Source organism: Rhinatrema bivittatum, chromosome 3 (assembly GCF_901001135.1).
Source record: "Rhinatrema bivittatum chromosome 3, aRhiBiv1.1, whole genome shotgun sequence".
NCBI classification, from domain to species: Eukaryota; Metazoa; Chordata; class Amphibia; order Gymnophiona; family Rhinatrematidae; genus Rhinatrema; species Rhinatrema bivittatum.
Genome location: NC_042617.1, coordinates 176,368,360 through 176,394,766, shown reverse-complemented (window position 1 = coordinate 176,394,766; position 26,407 = coordinate 176,368,360). Strand labels below are relative to the sequence as shown.

The 26,407-nt window shown below is 44.5% G+C and overlaps 1 protein-coding gene across 1 annotated transcript in view; it reads right to left on the bottom strand.

The window, feature by feature from the left end:
* The window catches only part of DESI2 (desumoylating isopeptidase 2), a 142,030-nt gene that overhangs the window by 34,468 nt on the left and 81,155 nt on the right, over window positions 1–26,407 (bottom strand). Inside the window, 1 exon segment of the mRNA XM_029593956.1 lies at window positions 1,557–1,650. Coding sequence (XP_029449816.1) covers window positions 1,557–1,650 — 94 coding nt within the window.

The window sequence follows — 26,407 nt, the reverse complement described above, 5'->3', positions numbered from 1 at the left end:
GTTTTATGAGATTCTGAATTTGCAGGGGGGGGGGGGGGTAAGAAAATCTGGAAAAGAAAGGAAACTGGTTGGTTACAAATTATGACCATTCTTATTTTGCTTACAAATTGTAAATGATGTTATCATTCAATGTTTCTTGATATCTAATTTTGCAGTCTGTTTCTTGCTTTATTTCTTGAGTCATATTGTCACTGCAATAAAGATATTTAAACAAATAAAATGTTAAAAATAAAATTGTGACTGCTAACCTGCACACAGATGTTTATGAAGTTGAAAACCTTTTTATTTAAGCAAGCGTTAGAGTTAGGTGTTTAGTCAGCAGGCTGCATCAGGCTGGAGTAGAGGAGTAATGTAGTGGTTAGAGCAGCAGGCTATGAACTGGGGTGACTAGGGTTCAAGTCCCACTGTTGCTTCTTGTGACCTTCAGCAAGTCACGTTACCCTCCTTTGTAAGCTCTCTGGGGATAAGGAAATACCTGCTTTGAAGTGCCAAAAAGCAGAATATAAAAACCTAAAATAAATTTAGTTCCCTTTTTGAGTGACAGAGATTTTATAGGCAAGACTTACATCCAAATGGATTTTGATAAAGATCATTGATACTTTGTCTAGTTATTTGTCTGTTTTAGGTTTCATCCAGTTTTTTTGTTTTGATTTTGTGAACCTCAATCTGTATCACACCTTGAACTGTGGAGAAAGGTGGGTAACAAACCTGCCAAATAAATAATTTTGTGCAGGCTGGAAATTTGATCACCTCATTCACTGCTCCCTTTTCCAGGTAATTTATATAAATGTTAAACAGCAGTGGTCCCAGATATCTGGGACACTCAACTATTCATCTCTTTCCACTGGGAAAAACAGACCATTTATAATGCCCTTACTTCCCAGCATGCCCGGCATAGCTTCCTGCACCATGCAGTACCCTTTCTGCTATAAAGACTACCTCTTATAGGCCCTGCTACCAGGACTTCCTGGGTGCTGGCTGACATCCAATTCTGACTTAGTATATAAGTCAGTTATCTACTACCAGCCAGCACTTCTGCAACAGGTCTCCTGCCATACGCATGTCTGCAGTGTGTGTTGCCTTGACTTTAGTTCTAGCGCTTGCCTGTTCCCACTTCCCATCAGCCTCTTCAGTCTGTCTTCTCGATGCTGACTTGGAACAGAGACCTTGACCTCACTTGACTGCAGCCTGCCCTGACCTTCGCTTGGTTCTCAGCTCCTCCTTGTTCACCACCTGCCTCAACTGTGTTCTGGATCTCAACTTTTCTGCTAGCTGCTTGCCCTAGACTCGCACTGCTCCTGGACCTTGCTCCCCAGGTAGCGTCAATCCAACAGCGGCCCAAGGGCTCACCCCTCCAGTTCATGACATTTAATCCAACTCTGTTACCTACCTTTTAAATACATTAACCACCACAGCCATCATGTATCTGTATTATTACCAAGCATTCAACACTCATCCAGGATGCTGTGAATACTATTGGACATTTTTACAGAATGGTTTGGTTTACCACAAACACATTTGTTATAATCACAACAAAATCTATTTTCCATACTTACTTAAATTTAAAAGTATCACCTAATTCAGTGGCGTCACCTGGTGTGATTTCAAACACTCCTGAAAATGGGTAGGGATGACCACCGTAAGCAAACTCTGAAAACAAACAAGTAAAGTTGATGCATTACTCCTACTGCAGCTACTACATGTTATATGCAAAACAATATGCTTATTCTTCACTTTTTGATATTTTTGGCCTAGCAATTTCCTCCTACTTGTTGGGCTTCTACTTCAAATCAGAATTGGCTCCTACTGGGCATCACATGTTTTTCCCCTATTTTAATATCCCAGCTCAGCCCAGTCATCGCAGTGACAATCCTTGGCTGGGACCACAAAATGCAACTCCTTTCAGAACCCGGCTAATGTGCACCACAGGTCTGGCCAATAGGCATTACCATTGTGCAAAAACAGGCCCTCTCTCTTCTACACGCATTCCTGGCTGACCCTGGGAAGCAGACCTGAGAACTGAACCCAAGTGCTTTCTGTATGACAGTTCTGCATGTTCTGTTCACTGAGCCACGAGGCTAGCCAAGCCCCTTTTATCACTCTTAACTGTTAAGAAATAAGATTTTCTGAGGCAAATGAAGGGAATAGTTTTAAAAGAGATACAAGTGTAACTTAAGGTTGCTACTTCCTAAACAGTACCACACCATTTTTGTTTCAATCACGGCAGCATTGATGTGCCTATCAACAATGGTATATTGTTCATAGTACTTTCCTCACATCTCCTGAAAGAAATTCTCCCTTTCACAGATGCTGCTGAACAGTTACCCACATGATCTCAAAGTATCAAAAAAAAAAAAAAAAAAAAAAGGCCAATTATCTTAGCAAAATTAAAAAAAAACCCAATTATTCATAACATATAGTAAAGGGCCATAAAACTAAAAAAAGCTTCAGGTACCCCAGTTAACTATATTGCTGAATATATTTTGGTTCAGTGCACATATATTATTCTGACACCTAAAAATAGGCATTCCTTGCCATACACTTCACTGAAATACAGAAGGATGCTATCCTTTCTTTCCCTTAAGCATACATTCTTAAGACTAGCCATTTTAGCTTAGTTTGCAACAAAATGAGGATATGTACTAAGACTACATAACCTTGGCACCTGGCAGCACATAAAACATGAATTCTTAATACCACAAGATATGCACAGAAGGGGTTAATCTTGTAATAAGCTTGGCTAACCAGTAGCATTTGAAGAATGTTAAGAATATACCATTGTTTGAAATGCGATTACATTCTACTTAGAGTATAAGATGCATGTAAACAAAAGTTATTTCTCTCAATGAATCTTGTTTAAATTTAAAAAAAAAAAGGGGGGGGGGGGACTTCCGGTGATGACACTACCTTAAGAGGGAGCCCTTTCTACCCTTTCCTTAGGAGCCAGAGATAAGAGCATCACATTCTATTGAATTAAACATGCGCACCGAGTGTTATTACCTCCACTGAAATTACATTTCATGGACAATTTCGTGATTTAAAAAAAAAAAAAAAAAAAATCGAATGATATGTCCACTCGCCCAAAAAGGATGGGAGTGGATAAAAGTTCAGCCGTGGTTGAGGACAAGATTGCGACGGAAGTAGGACAAGCCCTGGAGGCTGAATCAGATGCGCTGATAAAAGCATTGACACGGACTGTAACAGACCAGCTGCAAAAATTACAGTCCTTGATGGATGAAATGAAAGACAAATTTCAAAATTATACATTCATGGAGCTGGAAGACGTGTCGCGGTTAATGAAACGCACCTCAATAATGCTGGCTCAGTCATGGCGCAATACAAGTTAAAAATAAAGGTTTAGAAGACAAGCTAGATGAACTAGAAAATAGGAGCAGGAGAAAACAGAGTTGCTTACCTGTAACAGGTGTTCTCAGAGGACAGCAGGATGTTAGGCCTCACACATGGGTATCATCATCAGATGGTGCTCCGATGCGGAAAACTTGTCTCAACACTGAGCATGCCCATCATGCCCTATACCATGCATCCAAGTGGGGTCCTTTCCAGTCTTGTAATATAGAATTATAATTAAAATAAAAACAGGAGAAACTCAACTTCGTGGGGTGGCGGGTGGGTTTCATGAGGACTAACATCCTGCTGTCTTCTGAGAACACCTGTTACAGGTAAGCAGCTCTGCTTTCTCAGAGGACAAGCAGGATGGTAGTCCTCATACATGGATAAATCCCTAGCTACTAGCTGTTCCCCACCTCAAAAGAGGACCAAAAGACAGGCTCAACACCCCAGTGCTGTTGGTATCAGAGGAGGATATCACAGAAACAGAGGGTACTATTTTCAGTTTCCCTACTACTCAAATTACTCTGCACATAAAGAGAAGCACCACTATTTAATATAAATTTTTAATGTACATTATATCGAAAAATCCAATCTAAACAAAAACTCTCTCAAACATACTCCATTCATACAATTAAAAACATGTTATATTGCACTTTAACTTTGACTCAATAACATTAATACGTTTTACTTTCTCTATCGACAATATTTCTTCTTTTTTTCTATGCATATGTAGTTCTGTGTGTTATCTTCACTTGATCACTATTCTCTGAAAACTCTTCTCTGTATTCTTTTATTATTCTTGTTCTCCGAGTATTACTTTCTTGTCCTAGTCCAACAAAGATATCTCCGGTTCACCCTTTCACTAAAGTCTTCCTCAGGGACTAACCCGAATACTCATAAACCGAGCTTCCTTCATTCTCATTCACATATGCATAAACCATGTATATATCTCAATATGATCCCACAGTGTTTATGTATCCTACAGATTCCAATCGATTTCTCAACATTTTCTTTCAATTCCCCAACATGAACATCAATTTCAGCTTATTATCCTGGAACTGACATATACTCTCGTCAATCCTAACACCAGAGGTACCAGAGGAGGAGATAGCCTGATCCCAAACAGGCCCTAGGTGAGAGAGTAGGGTTCTACACCTCAAACAGGTTCCGAAGGACAGACTGGCTGAACTTATTGTCGCGTCGGCCATCCCAATGCAGACAGTAATGACAAGTGAAAGTGTGGAGAGAACTCCATGTTGCAGCCTTGCAGATCTCCTCCACGGAAACTGCTCGCAAGTGGGCCAATGCAGCCATGGCTCTGATTGAATGAGCCTTGACATGACCCCCCAAGATGCAGTCCTGCCTGGTCATAACAGAAAGAGATGCAATCTGCTAGTCAATTGCATAATTTCTGTTTAGCAATGGCAACACCCAACCTATTCCTATCAAAAGAAATAAAAGGTTGGGTGGACTGTCTATGGGCTTCTGCCCGCTCCAGGCAGAAGGTTAAGGCTCACTTGCAGTCCAAACTCTGCAGTGCTCGTTTGCCTTGGTGCGAATGGGGCCTGGGAAACAATGTTAGCAGGATGATAGACTGGTTAAGATGGAAGTCCAACACCACCTTAGGCAGGAACTTGGGGTGCATATGCAAGACCACCCTGTCATCATAAAAATTAGTGTAAGGTGGATAAGCCACTATGGCCTGGAGATTGCTGACCCCGCACACTGAAGTGACCGCCACCAAAAATATGACCTTCCAGGTCAGGTATCTCAGGTCACAGGTGCACAGTGGCTCAAAAGGAGCTTTCATCAGCTGAGCTAACACCATGTTGAGGTCCCAAGACACAGCGGAAGGCCTTAGGGGAGGCTTCAATTGAAGCAGGCTCAGCATGAAGCGTACAACTATAGGCTATACAGAGATCGGTGTACCATCTACACCTTGGTGGTATGCGCCAATTGCACTGAGATGAATTCTAACAGAGTTGGTCTTTAAGCCAAATTCTAGTGTAGGAGGTAGTCAAGAAGTTTTTGTGTGGTGCAGGAGAATGGATCTAGAGCAGGGGTCGGGAACCCATGGCTCGCGAGCCAGATATGGCTCTTTTGAGGGCTGCATCTGGCTCGCAGACACGTGTCGCCATACTTCGCGGTTCCCCGCTGACCCAGCTGCTCCCCGGTCCTCCGCCGCCCGGGCTTAAAATGCTGTCAGCCCGGGCGGAACGCGGCAGGACAGCTGGAGTCAGCGGCACCAGCGTGCTCTCTTCTCCTCCCCCCCCCCCCCCCCGCGGCCCGGAAGAGGAAGTGGAGAGCATCGGGTGCCTGCGCGGGAAGAAGAGACCACACTAGCGTGGTCTCTTCTTCCGCGCAGGCACTCGATGCTCACCACTTCCTCTTCCGGGCCGCGGGGGGGAGGAGAAGAGAGCACGCCGACTGGAGTCATCCGGGTGCCTGCGCGGGAGTCATCGGGTGGCAGCCGGGTGCCAGCGCTGGAGTCATCGGGTGCCTGCGTGGGTCTTCCCGCGCAGGCACCCGATGCTCTCCACTTCCTCTTCCGGGCCGCGGGAAGAAGAGAGCACGCCGGTGCTCTCTTCTTCCCGCGGCCCGGAAGAGGAAGTGGAGAGCATCGGGTGCCTGCGCGGGAAGAAGACTGCAGCGCGGCTCGGAGGAAAATGAAAATCTTCAACCGCGGCCGATGGGACTCCGCCTTCGCCTCCGCGAGGGCTGAAAATGAAGGAGGTTAGCGTTGGGAGGTGGCTGCTGCTGCCGCGAGTTCCCGGGGGGGGGGGGGGGGGGAAGGGGGAGAGAGAGAGTGAATGAGCGAGCAAGCATGTGTGTTTGAGATCCTGTGTGTGTGAGTGAGAGATTGCATGTATGTGAATGATTGAGAGCCTGTACATGTGAAAGAGAGTATGTCTGTGATTGAGATCCTGCCTGTGAGAGAGAGAGCATGAATGTAAGTTTACCATTGGGAACCTGTATGTGTAAGTTTGTAATTGAAAACCTGTTTGTTTGAAAGAGTATGTGTGTATGATTGAGATCCTTTGTGTGTGAGAGAGATCATGTGTATGTATGATTAAGAGCCTGTGTGTATAAGTAAGAGAGAGATCATGTGTGTCTGTGTCTGATTGACAGCTGGTTTAGGTGATGGAGCATGTGAGTATGTGATTGAGAGCCTGTGTTTAAATGAGAGAGAGAGACCATGTGTGTCTGTGTGATTGAGAGCTGATTTAGGTGAGGGAGCATGTGAGTATGTGATTGAGAGCCTGTGTTTAAATGAGAGAGAGAGACCATGTGTGTCTGTGTGTGATTGAGAGCTGATTTAGGTGAGGGAGCATGTGAGTATGTGATTGAGAGCCTGTGTGTAAATGAGAGAAAGAGAGGACATGTTTGTAAGCATGTGAATGAGAGTCTGTGTGTGAGAGAAAAAGACAGCATGTATTTATGTGATTGAAAGCCTGTGTGTGTGTAAGCGTGAAAAGATAGACAGCATGTGTGTAAATGTGTAATTAAGAGCCTATATAAGTGAGAGAGAAAAAAACATTTGTATATGTGAGTGACTGAGAGCATGTGTGTATAGGTGTGTCATTGAGAGCCAGTGTGAGAGAGAGCGCTGGTATGTGACTGAGAGAGGAGAAAGTTCCAAGCAAACCACCCCACCTCCTGCTAATTCAGAACAATCTCAGGACACCTGGATATCAAACGTTCCCAGGTATGCAGAGCAAAAAAATTTTTGTATCCTTATTATTTTTCATTACTGGATCTTTGTGTCTGCTATTTTGAAATATTTTGTTGGTATCTGGAAATTTTTTATATGAGTTTTTAATTATTGGATATTCCACTCATCAGCTGTTTCGAAATATGTTCTTTTTGTTAGTACAGTTTTACTGCTGATGATTTTATATTTCTTGATTTGTTTTATAAGGATGTGTGATGTTTCTTTTTTCCTTTGTTACACTGCATACAGAGACTCTGGCTTGTTGCAGTTTCCAATTCAGTTTTTGTCTGCATGCTTCTTGTTATGCGTTTTGGTCTCTTTATTCTATGTTAGGTGAGGGACAGCACGTGATTCAGGTGAGGTTTTCTGCTGGCGTGTAGTTTCTGTGTAGGACTCTATAGCAGCCTGACTTGGTCCGTTTTCCTAATAGGAGATGTATTGGTGTCTTAAGGCCTGGTGTAATATTTTCAGAGACTTATTGTACTTTAAAAGTATGATCTTACATAAAATGCACACATTTACTTGTATTTAGTTTTAAACATATTGTATGGCTCTCATGGAATTACATTTTAAAATATGTGGCGTTTATGGCTCTCTCAGCCAAAAAGGTTCCTGACCCCTGATCTAGAGCCTTCTTCTCATGACCACACAGAAAACCACCTCCACTTCAGTCCATAGGGCTTTCTAGTGGAAGGCTTTCTAGAAGCCACCAGGACCCGAGACACATCCTCAGAAATATTGAGTAGTTGCAAGATTAACCTCAACATCCAGGCTGTGAGCGACAGGGCCTGGAGGTTGGGATGCCACAACCTGTCTTGATCTTGCGTGATGAGATCTGGGGAAGTCCCCAAACTGATTGGTCTCAGGATGGACAACTCCTATCGGAGTGGAAACCAGACCTGTTTTGGCCAATGATAGGCTATGAGAATCATAGTTCCCTTGTCCTCGCAAAGTTTCAAGAGAGTGTTTGCCACTAAGCGAATTGTAGGATATGCATTCAGAAGACCTTTGCCCCAATGAAGCCATATATACCCTAGAACAGTGGTTCTCGACCTTTTTTCTGTCAGGACACACCTGATAAGTAGTTCCCACATGCGTGACATACTGAACACATGACAATCACAAGGCTAATCCCACCCCCAGTAATGGGTATAAAGCAGAACTAGAACATTCCCCATACAACTCACCATACAAAAAAAAGATATTCTGGTATTCTCAATAACAGCAACATACTCCCTCTACTTCCAGGCTAGTAAAATAACCAGATCTGTCGGTGCCAATAAGGCACCATGAGGATCATGGTCCCTCTGTCCTGTTGAAGTTTCAGCAGGGTCTTCAAGAGGAGCGGGAGAGGAGGGTACTCGTACAGCAGACCCCTCCCCCAGTGAAGGGAGAAGGTGTCGCAGGCCAGATGTCTGCCCCTCGGCAACAGGGAGCAGAAACTACGCACCTTGTAGTTGTACAGGGAGGCGAAGAGGTCCACATCTGGAGTTTCCCACTGATGAAAAATTCTGGCCACGACCTCTGGATTCAGGGACCACTCGTGCAACCGAAAGGAGCGGCTCAGTTGGTCCACCGGTACTACCCAGGCAGGTAGTTCGCTCATAGCGACATCCCCTGTGACAGGGCCCCGGACCAGACCTGCACCGCCTCGTTATAGAGAAGGAATTACCCCCTGGCTCCCTGTTTGTTGACATACCACGTCGCAACTTGGTTGTCCCGTCCAAATCAGGACTACCTATGTGATAACTGGTCCCAGAATGCCCAGAGGGTGTAACGTATCGCCCAAAGCTCTAAAATGTTTGACAGCGGGCTTAGTGAGCGATCCAGAGACCCTGAGTGTGGAGGCAGTCCGCATGGGCTCCCCAGCCCTAAGGAGAGGCATCGGTAGTAAGGACCACTTGAGGCAGGGCAGCCTAGAAGTAATTCCCCACTCCAATTTGGAGGGGTTTTCCCACCAGGACAGTGATGCCCTCAGAAGTTCCATCACTGAGACACAAGTCTCGAGGTCCTGGGAGGCCTGATGCCGCTGCAACCACAAAATCCATTGTGCCCTTCATGTGCACAAGCAGGTGAGAGGGGTAACAGGGACTGAAGCTTCCTTGTGGCCCAACAAATAGAGCAGAAGACAGGCAGTCACCTGCTGGCTGCTGCGCACAAAGGTTGCCGAGGTGAGTGCAAAGGCCTAATCGCAGGGCAGAAACACTCACTTGCGCCATGTCCAGCCTGGCTCCTATAAAGTCTAGTTGGGGAGACAGGCAGAGATGAGACTTTGGGTAGTTGATTAAACACCTCAAGGATTGCAGTGTCTGCATGGTCAGGGCTAAAGTGTTCAATGCTCCTTTGCGAGAGTCACTCTTGATCAACTAGTTGTCTAAGTAGGGGAAGACATGCACCACACGATGCCTGAGGTACGCAGCCACCACCACTAGGCATTTGGTGAAGACACGAGGGCCTGAGGTCAACCCAAAGAGCAGTACCTTGTACTGGTAGTGAGCCTTCCCCACCACGAAGCGGAGGTATTTTCTGTGACCGGGGAAGATAGCCATATGAGCGTAAGCTTCCTTGAGATCGAGGGAGCAGAGCCAGTCACCTCTTATTTATTTTATTTATTTAACAGTGGAGTGCCTCAGGGATCTGTACTTGGACCAGTGCTTTTCAATATATATATAAATGATCTGGAAAGGAATACGACAAGTGAAATTATCAAATTTGCAGATGATACAAAATTATTCAGAGTAGTTAAATCACAAGCAGACTGTGATACATTACAGGAGGACCTTGCAAGACTGGAAGATTGGGCATCAAAATGGCAGATGAAGTTTAAGGTGGACAAGTGCAAGGTGTTGCATATAGGGAAAAATAACCCTTGCTGTAGTTACACAATGTTAGGTTCCATATTAGGAGCTACCACCCAGGAAAAAGATCTAGGCATCACAGTGGATAATACTTTAAAATCGTCGGCTCAGTGTGCTGCAGCAGTCAAAAAAGCAAATAGAATGTTAGGAATTATTAGGAAGGGAATGGTTAATAGAATGGAAAATGTCATAATGCCTTTGTATCGCTCCATGGTGAGACCGCACCTTGAATACTGTGTACAATTCTGGTCGCCGCATCTCAAAAAAGATATAGTTGCGATGGAGAAGGTACAGAGAAGGGCAACCAAAATGATAAAGGGGATGGAACAGCTCCCCTATGAGGAAAGGCTGAAGAGGTTAGGGCTGTTCAGCTTGGAGAAGAGACGGCTGAGGGGGGATATGATAGAGGTCTTTAAGATCATGAGAGGTCTTGAACGAGTAGATGTGACTCTGTTATTTACACTTTTGAATAATAGAAGGACTAGGGGGCATTCCATGAAGTTAGCAAGTAACACATTTAAGACTAATCGGAGAAAATTATTTCACTCAACGCACAATAAAGCTCTGGAATTTGTTGCCAGAGGAGGTGGTTAATGCAGTTAGTGTAGCTGGGTTCAAAAAAGGTTTGGATAAGTTCTTGGAGGAGAAGTCCATTAATGGCTATTAATCAATTATACTTAGGGAATAGCCACTGCTATTAATTGCATCAGTATTCACTGATCACTAACCAACCTCTTTCCCTTTATAATCAATTCACCAACTTAAACCTTTTTAAGGGAAACTGTGTCTGGTGGTTTTTTGTACGGAGGTTTCTAATAAGGGTAACCAATTTGCAGTTATCCTTTCTTCACCTCCGTCTATTATTCTTTTATTAATTTTTGAAGATATTCACTTTTTTTTCTTTTTCTTATTAATTCTTAAAATCCTTTCTCCCCGGCAGCTTTACCGACCCACTTCAGTTTTAATTTTATACTTATCAAGGTCGCCGCTTTTATTGATGTTTATGGGTACGGAGCTGCTCGTCCGACATCGGCCATGTTTCGGCACTGCGGGATAATTTTACTGTGTCCTAAACCGGGTTCACAGTATCCGTATTATCTTAAACATACAACAGTGTTTGTTCATGCAATGCTCTATAAAAACTTTGTTTTAAGTTATTATCTATTGTAAATATATTTCCACCTTTTTGTTAAAACAATTACTTACTCTTTAAGATGCTTCATGTCAAATGTGCGACGCCTTCCGTGTTCGTCTGGGCGTCCTATGTATTCTGACACTCTTTATATACCTGCCTAGGGTACCCACCTCCCAATCTCTCCCAGATCGAGGCTACTTCAGGTGTATGTAATCAAAAGTCATTACCCTCTCTAAAGGCTGTTATTTCCTTTTATTTTTATTTTCTTGTGAGTGTTCCTAACCCTTATGTTTTATAAATTCAGTGGTATTATCTTTTATGTTTGTGTATTAATTTTGGTGTTTTTCTTTTTTCGTGGATGGCGGACCTGATGGAAGCCTATGGCCCCCAGAGCTAATTAGCAAAGTCAATCAACAAGTGAAAACAACTTACGGACGTGGTGGGGACTAGTTCTCCACCAGGTCCGCCCGATATAGACAGTGTAAATGAGCCTAGTAAGCCATAGGCTTCCATCAGGTCCGCCATCCACGAAAAAAGAAAAACACTAAAATTAATACACAAACATAAAAGATAATACCACTGAATTTATAAAACAACACGGGGCTGACCCAGGCGAGGCCTGTGGAAGACCCTAGCCCTGGGCTCTGAAGACACCAAGGGCACCATGGGAATTGACGGTTCCCCCGGTAATGGGGAGACTGGGGGCCGTGAGAGGCCAGAGTGCCCGGGCAAAGGCTCAGGGAACAGAGGCCTCAAACACGGCACTGACTGCGTCTTCCTTCTTGGAGGATCCAATAATAGGGATCGCACCTGAGGGGGCATCAGTGGCCAATGGGGAACAGAAGGTCCCTTGGGCACCAGTTTCGTCGGGAGTGCACTGAGAAGGACATCCAGATGCTCGAGTAGGGGCACCAAGATAGATGGCGCAGGCTCCAGCACCGGTATGGCGCCGGTGGTAGGGGTGGCTCAATGCTCTGCAGAGCTCAGAGCACTGCACTCTGCAGTCCAACTCCTCCAGAAAGTCCAGTGACACCAGGACTGAGGGAGGGGGAACAGGCGTCACCGCCACTTCCTCGGCTCTCCGAGGAGGCACGGTGCCCAACACCGATGTCTGTGGGGAATGCCTGGGACTCCCAGGTATACTGGAGGATGGGGCTTCCGAACCGGGGGGGGGGGGGGGGGGCGCTTTGATGGCAATATAGCAGCCACTGGTACTGTACAGGAACCAGAGCCGTGCGCAGATGGTAACTGGTGTTAATGCTTGCAGGATCTCCCATGGTACTCGGCCCAGTCTTTCCCTGGCGCCGAGGAATCGGAGGAGCCCGATGTCCTGGAAACCAGTGAGATCATTGAAGACCGCTCACCATTCCCTCAGTTCTTTGAAACTGCAGCCGGAGGAGTAGCAAGACAGAGCATATCGAGAGGCTCCCCTTGATTCCCGGGTGTAGAGGACTCCGACGCAGATGTGAATGAAGCAGACATTTTGGAAACAAAAAGTTTCTCCATTTTGTCCAGATGTGCGCAACGGCCCTTGGGGGTCATCTGGTCACACATCTGACATCTTGCGAAGCCCCCAGGCAGAGGATGCAAACCTCATGTGGATCTGTGATGGACATGGTCCACTGGCACTGGGGGCACCAGTGAAAACCGGCGCCATGAAAAATAACCGGTGCATGGTTGATAACCGGGAGCCACCGAGAAGCAAGATACCAGAAATTGATCTCAAAGCAGAAGAAAAAATATTTTCTACCTACCGCACCGAGGAGAGGTAAGACTGCGAAGGGGGACCCAACGATGTGACAGAAGAAAATTCCAGATTTAGACAAGAAAACGAGAAAAGAAGCCGAACTCCAAAACTACGAGGCAATTGCACCGCGGAAAGAGACTGAAGGGGGACCTTGCGTGGACGCGTGGATAGTGTCATGCTGGGCATGTTCAGTGTACCGTTCAAAGTTTCTAGAAACTTTGACAAAAGTTTTCCATGTGAGGCTCCGTTGGATGATGTCACCCATATGAGGACTACCATCCTGCTTGTCCTAGGACAGCGGTTCTCAACCTATGGGTCGCGACCCCGGCGGGGGTCGAACGCCCAAAACACAGGGGTCGCCTTGTGTCGCGCGCTCCCGGTCTCTCCCGCTGCCGTTGCCGCCGGGCTGTCAGCACGTTCAAGCCCGGCGGGAACGGCAGCGGCGCTAGAAGAAGCTGTGCACCCGTGGCTGGGCCTTTTCTTCTTCCTGCGCCTGCCCCCCCCCCCCCGTGACCCGGAAAAGGAAGTGAATTGCGGTGCGCGGGAAGGAGAGAGAGCCGCGCCGCGCGAAAAAGTAGCAGCAGCGGCTGCAGCATCGGTCCTCGAGCAATAGAAGCAGCCGGTAATGGAGAAAGGAGACAGCAGCATGAGCCTCCCGCGGCCGATGGGATTCTTCTTTCTTGGCCAGCGGAGGCTGCTGCAGCTACCATTTGTGCTCGGGGGGGGGGGGGGGGGGTGGGGAGGAAGTGAGTGCGAGAAGAAGAGAGAAGCAGCCAGCCAGCCTGTGTGATTGACTGGTCAGAGAGCTGATGTGTGTGGTGTATGTGAGAGACCAATGAAAGTGATTGCTCAGGGAGATGACTGATGTGTATGTGAGAGTGTGACACATTAGTCAGGGGGTGACTGATGTGTGTGTGTGAGAGAGAGAAAAAGCATGGAAGTGAGAAGTCTGGGTATGTGAGAAGCATGGGCGTAAGAAGCCTGGTGTTGTGGGGGGTGAAAAGAAAGCATGGGAGTGAGAAACCTGGGTGAGTGTGCATGCATGAGAGAGAAGAGACTGCTTGGTAAGGTGATGGTGCGTGGAGAGAAAAAGACTGGTGTGTGTGTGTGAATATGAGAGAATGGTGATTCAGGGAATGAGAAGCCTGTGCACGTGGAGAGAACAAGCATGGGAGTGAGAGTACTGCGTGAGTGAGTGTGTGTGTGTGTGTGAGAGAGAGAGAGAGACAGAGAAAGTGATTATGAGAGTGAGAAGCCCATATATGTAAGTAGAACACAGGAGTGGGAAGCCTGTGTGTGTGTGTGTGTATGGCATGAGAGAAACTGTTCAGGAAGGTGACTGGTGTGTGTGTGCCAAAGACTGTTTGGGAGATGATTGGTGTGTGAGAGACAGAACTGGTCATGGGGGGCATGACTGGTATGGTGTGTGTGTGTGAGAGACATGGGGCACTAAGGAAGAGGACCATAAGTATAGAGCTTAGCTTCTACTGCTGCTTCTGGTGAGTGCCACGGCCTGCAGGGAAGGGGAGTAGGAGAGCTGCTGGAGGGGGTAAGTAAAGGTGGCTTTTTAAGTTTATTTTTCTTGACTGCCATTTTAATTGTGTGATGTCTGCTTTTTTGAAATATTTTATTGGTGTTTGGAAAATGTTTAATAGTTTTTATGAGTTTTTAATTGTTGGATGTTCATAGCTGTTTTGAAACATTTATTCTGCTTATTAGTATAGTTTTACAATTATTTCTGTGTGGGGATATATAGCTGCTTGCTAGTTCTGTTTTCCTAATAAGAGGTGTATTGGTTTTTAGGACCTGATTTAATATTTGTAGTGTTGCCTTTTCATAGATAGGGTTGCTCCTGTTTGAGTGTATTCCATAATACAGGTGTAACTGTGTGCGGATTAGTTTATGTGCATTACTACAGATCCTGGGAGTATGTTAGGTCGGTTCTGTGTCTGTTACCGAGATGAGATATTTTGCTAGCATGTAAGCGTTTGTATCGGTCTTATTTGTTGTGTTTTCTCAGAGGACATGCATTGGTGGTAAACTGCTGTCTTTTCATAAGTAGGGCTATTGAGCCTGGAAATAGAAGGAGTTTGAGTTGCTGTTACTGAGATGTCACTAAAACCAGAATATCTTTTTTTGTAGGGTGAGTTGTATGGGGAATGTCATAATTCTGCTTTACATCCATTATTGTGGGTCAGGGGGGTTCCTGTGGATACAAACTGTACTTTTACATCTAGCCCCGTGACGATCATGGGTCAGTGTGCCATGCATGTGAGAACCTATGGTGAGTTGAGTTACATTCACATTATAAATGTCATAATTAAATGATAAGTGTGCACTAAAATCCAACCCCATCCATAACCCCGCCCCCATATGACCAAAGCCCCGCCCTCACCCCACCCTCACGGGGCGAGGGGTCACCGCAACATGAGGAACTGTATTGCGGGGTCACGGCATTAGAAAGGTTGAGAACCACTGTCCTAGGAGAAAGCTGTATTTCACCAAATGAAACAATGATCCAATAACTTGTTAAGTCCAACAGTTCGTGAAATCCGCAAAGTGCCAAACTCTTGGGCCATAATCAAAACTCTTATGCTGGTATTCACAGAGATAAATTTAGCTGTGTCACACCACAGTAGTCTGAGCACAGTTTAAGATTCAGCCACTAAAGGCCTTGTGAAAAAAGAGAAAAAACTAAACTAAGGAAGAAAGGAAAACAATTACGTCTCTTACCTCCAAACCCAAAAGGACGGAATCACCATTCTATAATAGGCATCAAGCACTTAAATTCCTGGGAACACAAAATTGAAATAATCAGTCATCTCCCTTTCCAGATTATCGAACTGACAAAGCCTCCACGTGTTATTGGGCATCTAAGGCTGACTCAAAGAGCCTCATTTTTCCAGGTTCCACATTTGTAACCTTGCCGGGTACTGCAGGGTAAAGCAGATGTCTTTCTTCACCAACTCCAAATAGACTCTGTGGAATTCCTTCCTCTTCACAATCATCATTGCAGAAAAAATCTTGAAAGATAAACAACTTATGGCCCCCTGTGTGATATAGTACGACGCTTGCGATAGGCCTTTTAAAATGTGGGTTTTGTGCATATAATTCAAGAACTTCGCCACCACTATCCAGGGCTTCATGGCATCATTTTGTTTAGCACCAACTTTGAGCCCATTCAATTACAATTGAGCCACATAGCTCTATAAGGCCCAGGCTCATGGGGCAACCAATCCACCAGCAAATCTGGCAATTCTGAATCTGATAATTCAGAAATGTTCATAAAATGTAGATTGTTCCTTCTTGATCTGTTTTCTAGATTATCTAACTTCTCACTGTAATCAGCCACCAACTTTTCCAGCTTTAATATTTTATTTTGAGAAGCCAGGTTGTTGTCCTCTGAGGATATACGATCTTCTGTTGCTGCTATGTGAGTCCCAAAATCAAGAATGAAAGGTTTTCAGCTCTCCAATATTGTCATTAATAGCCTCTAAGCGGGTTTCCAAAGTGAAGTAATATTAGTAGTGAGCAGTTCCTGAGCTGATGACAGTTTTGCAATTGGTTCTGCCATTTTGCTACCATGAGGTTTCTCTCTCTTTCCTCCTTGTGGTCATTTCTTGGGACGAATGCACCACATTGCTATTCATTCATCTGAGATTAAGACTGGTGAGTAAAATAGTTCAAAAGAGAACCCAAAGTAGGAGAAAATTAGAATAAGTTGGGGATGGCACCCAGACCCCACATGACCTGCGTCCTGTCCGGCTCACCACATCACTTGACCCTGGAATTTCATTTTTCAGTTCTTTCTTTGGTCCATGTGGGTACCAATGACAGGAAAGTGCAGGAGGGAGGTTCTGGAAGCCAAATTTAGGATTTAGGTAGAAAGCTGAAATCCAGAAACTCTAGGGTGGCATTCTCAGAAATGCTCCCCATTCCATATACAGGATCCAGAGGCAGGTAGAGCTCCAGAGTCTCAATGTATAGATGAGACAGTGGTGTAGGAAAGTGTTTTAGGTTGTTAGGAACTGGGCATCATTTTGGGGAAGGGAGGTCTTTTCCTAAAGGATGGGCTTCACCTTAAACAGAGTGGAACAAAACTGCTGGCACTAACCTTTGAAAAGGATAGAGCACAGCTTTTAAACTAGATGACGGAGAAATCCAACAGTTGCTCAGAAGTGCATGGATCAGAATGATGCATCTTTGAAGAATACTAGGACAACAGGGAAATTAGGGCATCCCAGTAGAACAGTTGCAGCAAATGGTAAAATGGACAAGATTCATTTTAAGAAAAGAACAGACAGAGCAGAAAGATTCCAAATTTACCCCTCTTAAGAGAAAAACAGGTTAATATAAATAAAAAACATACTTTGAAATATCTGTATACCAATGCTAGAAGTCTAAAAAAAAATAAATAAATAAAAAAGATGGGAGATTGTGTATAGCACTGGCTGAAGAGGTAGATATAATTGGCATCTCTGAGACCTGGTGGAAGGAAGATAATAGGACACTGATACCATGGTGCAGATTATATCGAAATGAAAGGATGGATCAAATTGATGGAGGGGTAACACTATATATTAAAGAGGGCATTGAGTTAAACAGGATTAAAGTTTTGCAGGACACATAATGCATTGTTGAATCTTCATGGATAGAAATTGTGTAAAGGGGAATAAAATAGCATTGGGGGTATATCACTGTTTACCTGGCCAGAATGAGCAAACAATGAAATGCTAAAAGAAATTAGGAAAGCTAACGAAATCAGCAGCACAGTAATAATGGGTGATTTCAATTTCCCAGTATTTGACTGGGTGAATATCACATCATGACAAGCTAGAGAGCTAGAGTTCCTAAATTAAATAAATGACTGTTTCATGGAGCAGCTGGTATAAGAACCAACAAGAGGGGAAACTATTTTAGACCTAGTGCTTAATGGAACACAGGATTTGGTGCAAGTGTGTTGGAGCCACTTGGCAATAGTGATCACAATATGATCAAATTTCATTTAATAACTGGAGGGAGCACAAAAAAGAAATCTCCTGTGACAGCATTTAACTTTCAGAAGGATGACTATGATAAAATCAAGAAAATGGTTAGGAAACAAACGAAAGGGGCAGCTGCAAAGGTTAAGAGTTTACATCAGGCATGGATGTTGTTTAAAATACCATCTTGGAAGCCCAGACCAGATGAATTCCACACATTAGAAAAAGTGGAAGGAAGGCTAAATGACTTCCGGCATGGTTAAAAGGTGAGGTGAGAGAGGCTATATCATCTAAAATAACATCTTTCAAAAATGAAAAAGGGATGAATGAAGAAAATAGGAAACAGCATAAACACTGGCATGTTAGCTGCAAAGCATTGATAAGGAAGGCAAAGAGAATTTTAAAAGAAGTTTGCTGTGGAAGCAAAAACTCATAATAAAAACATTTTCAGGTACATGCAAAGTAGAAAGTCTGTGAAGGAGTCAGTTGGACCATTAGTTGACCAAGGGGTAACAGGGGCACTTAGGGATGACAAAAAAATAGCAGAGAGACTAAATGAATTCTTTGCTTAAGGCTTCACTGAGGAAGATGTAAGAGAGATACCCATGCCAGAAATAATATTCAAAGGAGAATTGAAACAAATTTCAGTGTACCTAGAAGACACAATAGGATAATTGACAAACTAAAGAGTAACAAATCACCTGGACCAGATGCTATACATTTCCTGTCATTGGTACCCACATGGACTAAAGAAAGAACTGAAAAATGAAATTCCAGGGTCACGTGATGTGGTGACTTAGTCCATGTGGACAAATCACCTGGACCAGATGCTATACTAAGTCAGCTGGCTCCTCCCCAGCACTCTAAAATCCTATCTATGAGATGAGTGAGGTCAACCACATAGGTAAGTTACTAAGCGATCCTCACGTCTATCAGCCACCAGATATTTACCTTCTGAATAACCGAATCACCAACTATAACAACTGTCCTAACCCTTCTCTCCTAGGCATGTGCCCCTGATGACATATCCTCAGTGTGAGAGGATACATCATCATCTTGAGGGGCAGATCCAAGATACAGGATCGCTTCCTGCCTCAGCAAGGTTATGCTCTCCTAACAGGTGACCGTTCTTCTCCAAGGTAGCACAGGAGCTGCCCGATTGGAGGTGGACTGCACTATTTCCACCTTACCAACGTTTCAGTCCCAGTTTATTGATGAACAACCTGTACTTGATCTGGGAAAGACAGGTGCAGAAGATCCAGGGACGAAGTAAAGAGGAAAAAAAACCTGTATACCATCTGCATATAGTTTAAAGGAAATATCCAATTAAGATAGGACCTGAACACAAAGGAGCCAGGTAGATATTTTATTTAAAAACTTTTCTATACAGTCATTCAGTAAATTAACCATCACAACAGTTTGCAAAAAGTTTATTAAAAAGTTTATTAAAAAGTTGCTGACAGTGCAGTACCTTGGGGTACACCCATAGTTATTAAATGCAGAGCAGAAGAAGAGACACCTAAGGTGATTCTGAAAGAGTGGTTGAACTTGTCTGCTTTGGCCTCGATCCTGATGCACTCTGGCACATCGAGGAAGATTCCTCTCCCACTGGGCAAGAAATCACCATTGAAGTGGATGGCATCAATTCAGATCATTTTTTGGGAACCGGCATGGGTATAGACAACTGTGTCTATGTATAGCTGCTGGACAGCTATGTCTATACATAGACACAATTGCCTATACCAATGCCGATATAGACTTGCTGCTCAAGTCCCATGAAGGGACTTGAGCAGCAGCTTAACCTCGTCCTCCATCAGTTCTGATGCCCTTAATGCCGAAGCACCAAGGCTTCGCAGGGCCTTATCTAAGGCCTGCTGAATTTGTGTGTCCAACTCTTCAAAGATTGCTGATGCCAATACCAGCTGGGAAGCAGAAGTGGCAGCCATGTCTTACTGGGTTCTGAGAGATATTTTGGTGGCAGATACCTGGACCCTTGGTCATCGGTGAGGATGAGCTGTCCTCTTCACAGGACCGCTTTGGAAAGGAATAGGGGGTTCTCACCTACTGCTGGACCGTTTCCGCTCCTGGTATCATACACAGATGAAGACCAATGCTGGTGTTTCTTAGGCTTCCTGCAGTGCCAGTGTCAAAGAGGCGGAACCCTTCACTTTCTTCGATCTGGAACAGTCAGGAGAAGGCCTGTCCCTACCAGTTGATATGCAACACAGAGGGAACAGACTACTCTCCCAATGCCAGTGATTCCTTCTCAACTAGTTCAGCTCCAAGGTCCTTCGATGTTGATGTCTCTGATGCTGATGGATTGAACTGCGAGTACAAAAATGTCTTCTCTATCAGTTCCAGTCAAGACAGTAATTCCCTCAAGTTCATGTTTGTGCACAAGCAACACTTCCAGACATCATGAGATAACCTCAGCCACAGGAAACATGTCATAAGGATCAGCGATAGAAATGACCTTGGTACTCCAAGGGCATCGCTGGAACTCACTAAACATAGACTGTAAAATAAGGGAGGTAAAGTTGAATTTGATGGCAGCAGGTGAAACTCCCATTGGCAGCACGCTAACCTGGCACCAAGACAAAACTAAAACTTACAAATACTTACCTAAGGAAACTATTAGGAGATGGAACAAGACCATGGGACCCCACAATGAATTGTGACTGGTGGGCTATACGGAAAAGAAGAGACTGAAGGGCCCCCCCCCTGTGTGGTAGTCAAAGTTCAAGAAACTTTGACATAAAAATTCTGGGTTGGGTTTCTGCAGATGTCACCCACTAGTGAAAGCTGCCATCTTACTTGTCCTCAAAGAATCTTTTAGAGGCTTCTAGATGCATTTCTGTTGTAGCTAAAAGGCAGATTATGCAGATAACTTCAGGATAGAGGAAATTCAAAGACAAGGTAAACATAGATGGTAAGTTTAATTTTAAAATTGGTAAAGCAGTTCAACAAAATAGATTTGAACGAGGTGGTCCACCCTTTTTCTACTGCAACATAGTTGATTCCCCTGAGCCTGTAATTATGTAGTGCTATTTTAAGACTAGAACCGGGGGAAGGAGGAGATAAATTTTATGTCCTATTTGGGATAAAAACCCAAACAGGAGTGTTGCCAAACTCATGTGTCCCTATTCACCAGATATTTCCAAGCTATGTAATTTGGAAACAGACACTGTGAGACCAAATGGAGATCAACCTGCTATATCACTCCTAAATAAATGCTGTTTTCATAACACAACAGTTGAACTTCTGCATATTTTCTGTTTGGCCTACTAAGATATTTTTTATTTTTTTTTACAGTTGTAGATCACTAACACCATGATCTACTTCAATATTTTATGAAAAGAATGAATGGTCCATATTTAAAAAGCTAACCTCCTTCTCAAACATGCCTTGCTGTATTATTAGTGTGTTCAATTTCCACAATACAGTTCTAAGTGAGTCAAGTGCCAGGTCATCCGATACAAAAGCTCTTAGAGTACAGATAAATTTAATCAGCAAGTATAGCCAGATTAAATGATAGCCTAGCAACTGGTGTATCCAAAACAATTGGATAAACAGCAGGAGCAGCTCAAAACAATCTGCTGCCTGAGGCAAGGAAAGCGATAGCACGCCTCTCACCACCCCCAGGTCCGGCGCATATCAAATCCATGAGAAAGCAAAAGGGGAGGTATCCCTTGGTGTCTAATCATTTTGGCTATTTGAAATACTAGGGAAGGGAGGATGCAAAGTCAGGATTCCCAGACGAGCTGAAGATAGAGTGCTAATGATATTTCTAGGAAGCTGGCAGGACCCTACAACCTGCCTCTCACCCTTCCCCAGCATTTGCTCCTGGGGAAGTGCAAGATGGGTAAATAGTGCATTACACACACAGCCACACCATCAAGACTGGTGCAAGGGTATTAGGCACGCTAGGCAAACCTTGCAGCTTTGTGCTCAACCCCTCCCCCCTGGCCTTTTTCATACAGAACAGGAAGACATTCTCTCGCCATTTTTTCTTTCAATGCCAGGTCTTTCTCCTGCTAAGCTCTTCTTCCTGTCCACTGTGTGGTAGGAACCACGCCAGCAGGTCACCAAGAACTCACCACCACATTTTTCTTCCACCTGTGGAGGGTGGGAACCTGGCAAACGTCATTAAAACCACACTGCCGTGGTTCTTTATTTACTGCTTCTGGGTTCACATCTCCCATGGCACATCATTAAAACACCACTGTGGTTACCTTCCTGACCACGGGGCTCCCAACTGCCCACTGCAGGATGTCATCAACAGGCACTGCTTTTATAGTCTCTGGAGGCAGCCGCAACAGTGGTGTTTTGTAGGGTCACATTTTGCTGCTCAAAGATCCTGCCACCAGAGGAGGCTGCCTCACAATAGAGCCGCCCCTTATTCCCATAGCATTAAAATGTACTTTAGGAATGGCCACAGTTCGGGCTCTGGAATTGAAGCATAGCTTTAATCATAATGGAGCAGGGCTCCTGAGCTTGAAGCTGGATATGTTCCACTCTCTGTTAAATTAAAATATTGTTAAAGTTTACTGAACATAACAAAAGGCAGTATGTGATTCAATTCATAAGAGTAAAACAATCAAATCTCATTCCAAGTATTTGGGAAAGATTATTTTTATTAATGCAATATTTTTGATGCCTTCCTTTTCTTGATTCTAGAGTTAATTATGTAATCTCGGTTTGTTTAAATCCCTAAGCATGATGGAGATTTGGAGGAAAGCAAGTGCTGCTTACCTGTAACAGGGGTTCTCACAGGACAGCAGGATGTTAGTCCTCACATATGGGTGACATCACAGGATGGAGCCCTATACGGAAAACTTTTCTGTCAAAGTTTCTACGGACACTGAAACACTCAGTGCACCGAGCATGCTCAGCCTGCAATTATCCCTGTGAACCACAGGTGTCTCCCTCAGTCTCGTCTTATAGCTAAAAGCGCAAGCGAAACTAGAATAAAAGTAAAAACGTATACAGACCCAACTCTGCGGGGTGGCGGGTGGGTTTCGTGAGGACTATCATCCTGCTGTTCTGTGAGAACACCTGCTACAGATAAGCAACACTTGCTTTCTCACAGGACAAGCAGGATGGTAGTCCTCACATATGGATGTGAGTACCGAGCTGAGGATGCCCGAGAGTGCACCAAATGCACCCAAGACGCACAAAAGGCGCAATAACGGGGGTGGAATTTGGAACGGAGGGCATCCTGAAATCCGTAACGGGTTCTTGGAAGGATGTTGGGTAGTTAAACCGAAAAGAATAAGAGTAGACGGATTGGCCAAACATGGAGCATGCTGGCTATAGTATCTAAGCAATAATGGGCTGCGAAGGTATGGAGAGAGCTCCAGGTTGCAGCCTGATAAATATGTACAAGCAGCAGCGGCCGAGGGGAAGCTATTGAGGTTGGGACGGACGCAACAGAGTGTGGTTACACACAGTGTTGTGAAATGCCTGCTTGTTGGTAGGAAAAGAGATACAGACCATCAATTAGGAGGAATAGGTCTGTTTGCCCAGTGGAACTCGCAGCTTGACTCTTGCCACAGAAGGAAAGAGTTAGGTGGAATTCCTATGGCGTGTAGTGCGATCTAGATAGAATGCAAGTACACTATTACTGTCCAAGGAGTGGAAAAACCCTCTCGCTTTGGTGAGAGAGAGGTGTTGGAAAAAATGGGCAGAGTATATTCTGAGTAAGGTGAGATGCAATGTCTACCTTAAGAAGGATATGAAGTTGAATATGTAAAACCACTCAGTCACGGAGGAATGCAGGGTCTAATGAGTATGTAACAAGGTGTGTAACTCACTGACCCTGTTGGCAGAAATGACATTTATGAGGGAAAGAATTTCCCATGCCATACTGTGAAATGAGAGGCTGAGGGGGGAAATGATAGAGGTCTTTAAGATCATGAGAGGTCTTGAACGAGTAGATGTGACTCGGTTATTTTCACTTTCGAATAATAGAAGGACTAGGGGGCATTCCATGAAGTTAGCAAGTAGCACATTTAGGACTAATCAGAGAAAATTCTTTTTCACTCAACGCACAATAAAGCTCTGGAATTTGTTGCCAGAGGATGTGGTTAGTGCAGTTAGTGTAGCTGGGTTCAAAAAAGGTTTGGATAAGTTCTTGGAGGAGAAGTCCATTAATGGCTATTAATCAATTTTACTTAGGGAATAGCCACTGCTATTAATTGCATCAGTAGCATGGGATCTTCTTAGTGTTTGGGTATTTGCCAGGTTCTTGTGGCCTGGTTTGGCCTCTGTTGGAAACAGGATGCTGGGCTTGATGGACCCTTGGTCTGACCCAGCATGGCAATTTCTTATGTTCTTATGAAAGGCTCGAACGGAGAACGTATGAGACTTATAAGCACGAATATAGGTTCCATTCCGTGACTAGTAAAATAGAGGCGGCTTGATCAGTGGATAATCCATGGTAAGTTGACTCAGAAAGGGTTTACCGTTATAGAGTATCCGCACTCCCAAACAATACACCAACTGGAACAGAGGTGTACCTATGTGGAGGATGTCTGGGGAGCAGAATCTGAGGGAGCAAGAGAAAAGAGTGGTGTAGGAAAAAGAAAAAGGGTAATACCCTTTTGTATGCGTCATGTGGTAAATCATGCCATTTTGAATGGTAGGATTTATGTGTGGAAGGTTTTGACACGCTACCAGTACTTGAGAACATCAGTGAGTCTATGATTTGTGACTGACTAGTGAGAAGGCGAATTGGTTACTGGTGTGATAGATTGAGAAGAATGGGAAGCATATCTGTCTCGGCCAGGATGTGGGTCTGAGGAACAGTGAACCCCGTCCCGATTCAGCATTAGAAGAGTGCTGGCTATGAGAGGCAGCGGAAGAGACACGTTTAAGAGGCCCTTGATGGAAGAAAGGCGTCTATGGGAATGCATTGGAAACATGTGTAGGGAGTAGAAACTGTGCACCCTATGGTTCGATTCGGACGCAGAGGGCAAATTCGGTTGACCTCAGCGCCAGAAGAATTTTCTCGCCACACATGTAGTCCGAGACCATTCGAGAGGATGGAACCTATATGGAGACGGTCTGTTAGTGCGTTCAGTAAGTCTCTTAGATAAGTGGCCCGAGGATGCGTAGAGTGAGCAAGGGCCAAGGGTAGAGCTGCTCAACTTCTTTGCAGAGCAGCTAAGATGTTGTGCGTGCTTGTGTTGGAAAGCACATTGTCCCTATGCCGTCTGTCTGCATGCACAAAGATTTGTTGCAGAAGCAGTATTGGAAGGCATAAGGGTATAACTCATGGCTACAAGCTCCAGGAAATTTATGTGAAACTGGGCCTGGAGCGGAATAGAAGCATATTGGGTTGAGAAGATTTTAGGTCAAACTTACAACCCTGAGTAAATGCGAGCATGAGCAGGATCAGACTAGGATTTTGGTTCTAGATCTGCAATATAGATGAGGGACGAAAGCGGTTTGAATAGCTTAGACCCACTGATAATGGAATTTCACTGAATCTAACCCTTAGCAGTTTTGGATCTATGAGGAAAGTGCATAGTGAAAAAACCCCATAGCCAGACAATGAAAAATTGAGGGGCTGAGGTTATGGAATATGCATGCAGGGACATGTAGGAATTTATTAGAATGTCTGTGCGGTTGCTGGACAGGAAGGTCATTGTGACTGTGGTGTCCAGAAGTGTTGTATAAGGGATTTATGGCAGTGACAGTAATCCCAGATAGTAAATTTATAGTGAGTCATGAAGAAGTTAGAACTCCTTGCGTGGACTGACTGTGGTTATGCAGCTGTCTATGCAAGGAAGGCGTGAATAATGTTGCACTCTGTAGAGAAACAGCAGTCACCGATAGTGACTCAAGGAAATACCCCAGTTGCCGAAGCTGGTGCAACCGGCAGAGCTTGGGATTGTAATATTGTTGACTCATCATGAAGCACATAGAAAGATTAGAGGTAATGTACTTACTGCGATATGGAAGCATGGTGACTAGAGATACCATTTTACCTGTACCTTCTGAAGAAAGTTGGTATTTCTGAGGTCCAGGATGGGCAGAGAGTAACTACTTTCTGTTGAAAGAAAGAATAGTGTAATTAAAACTCCCCAAACCCCCCCCCCCCCGTGCTTTGTAGCGTCTGGGGGAGTGTACCAGGAACCTTGGTACAAAGTGGGGTGACCGCTCTGATATCCGGCCAGTTGGGAGACCAGGAGGTGTCCAACTGGAGGGGCTGATGTAATCTGGATATCATGTAACCTCTCACAGGAGCGTGAGCAATAAAGTCTTACCCGCATTTCTGTGTGCTGTACAAGGAGACATCGAGACCTGTCGTCAGGCTTCGAGGTGGACTTGCACTTCGAGGTAGTATTTGCTGGATCTCGTGTTTAGCAGATCAGCGAATGCATCTGGAACTTTGGTTCTGAATTAGGAACCAGAAGCCAGCGTATTAATTAGTACAGAGCCCCGTTGCTGAAAATGGGAGGATGTCCTGATGCAATCCCAAAGAAATGAGAAAGAGGCTCTCTTGGTATTGTGGCTGACATAGCTGGCATAGCAATATGTGACACTAATACAGTTCTTGAAAGGTACATGACCTAGAACTTTTCGAACCTTGTGGCCCGAATTAGAGAACACATCTCA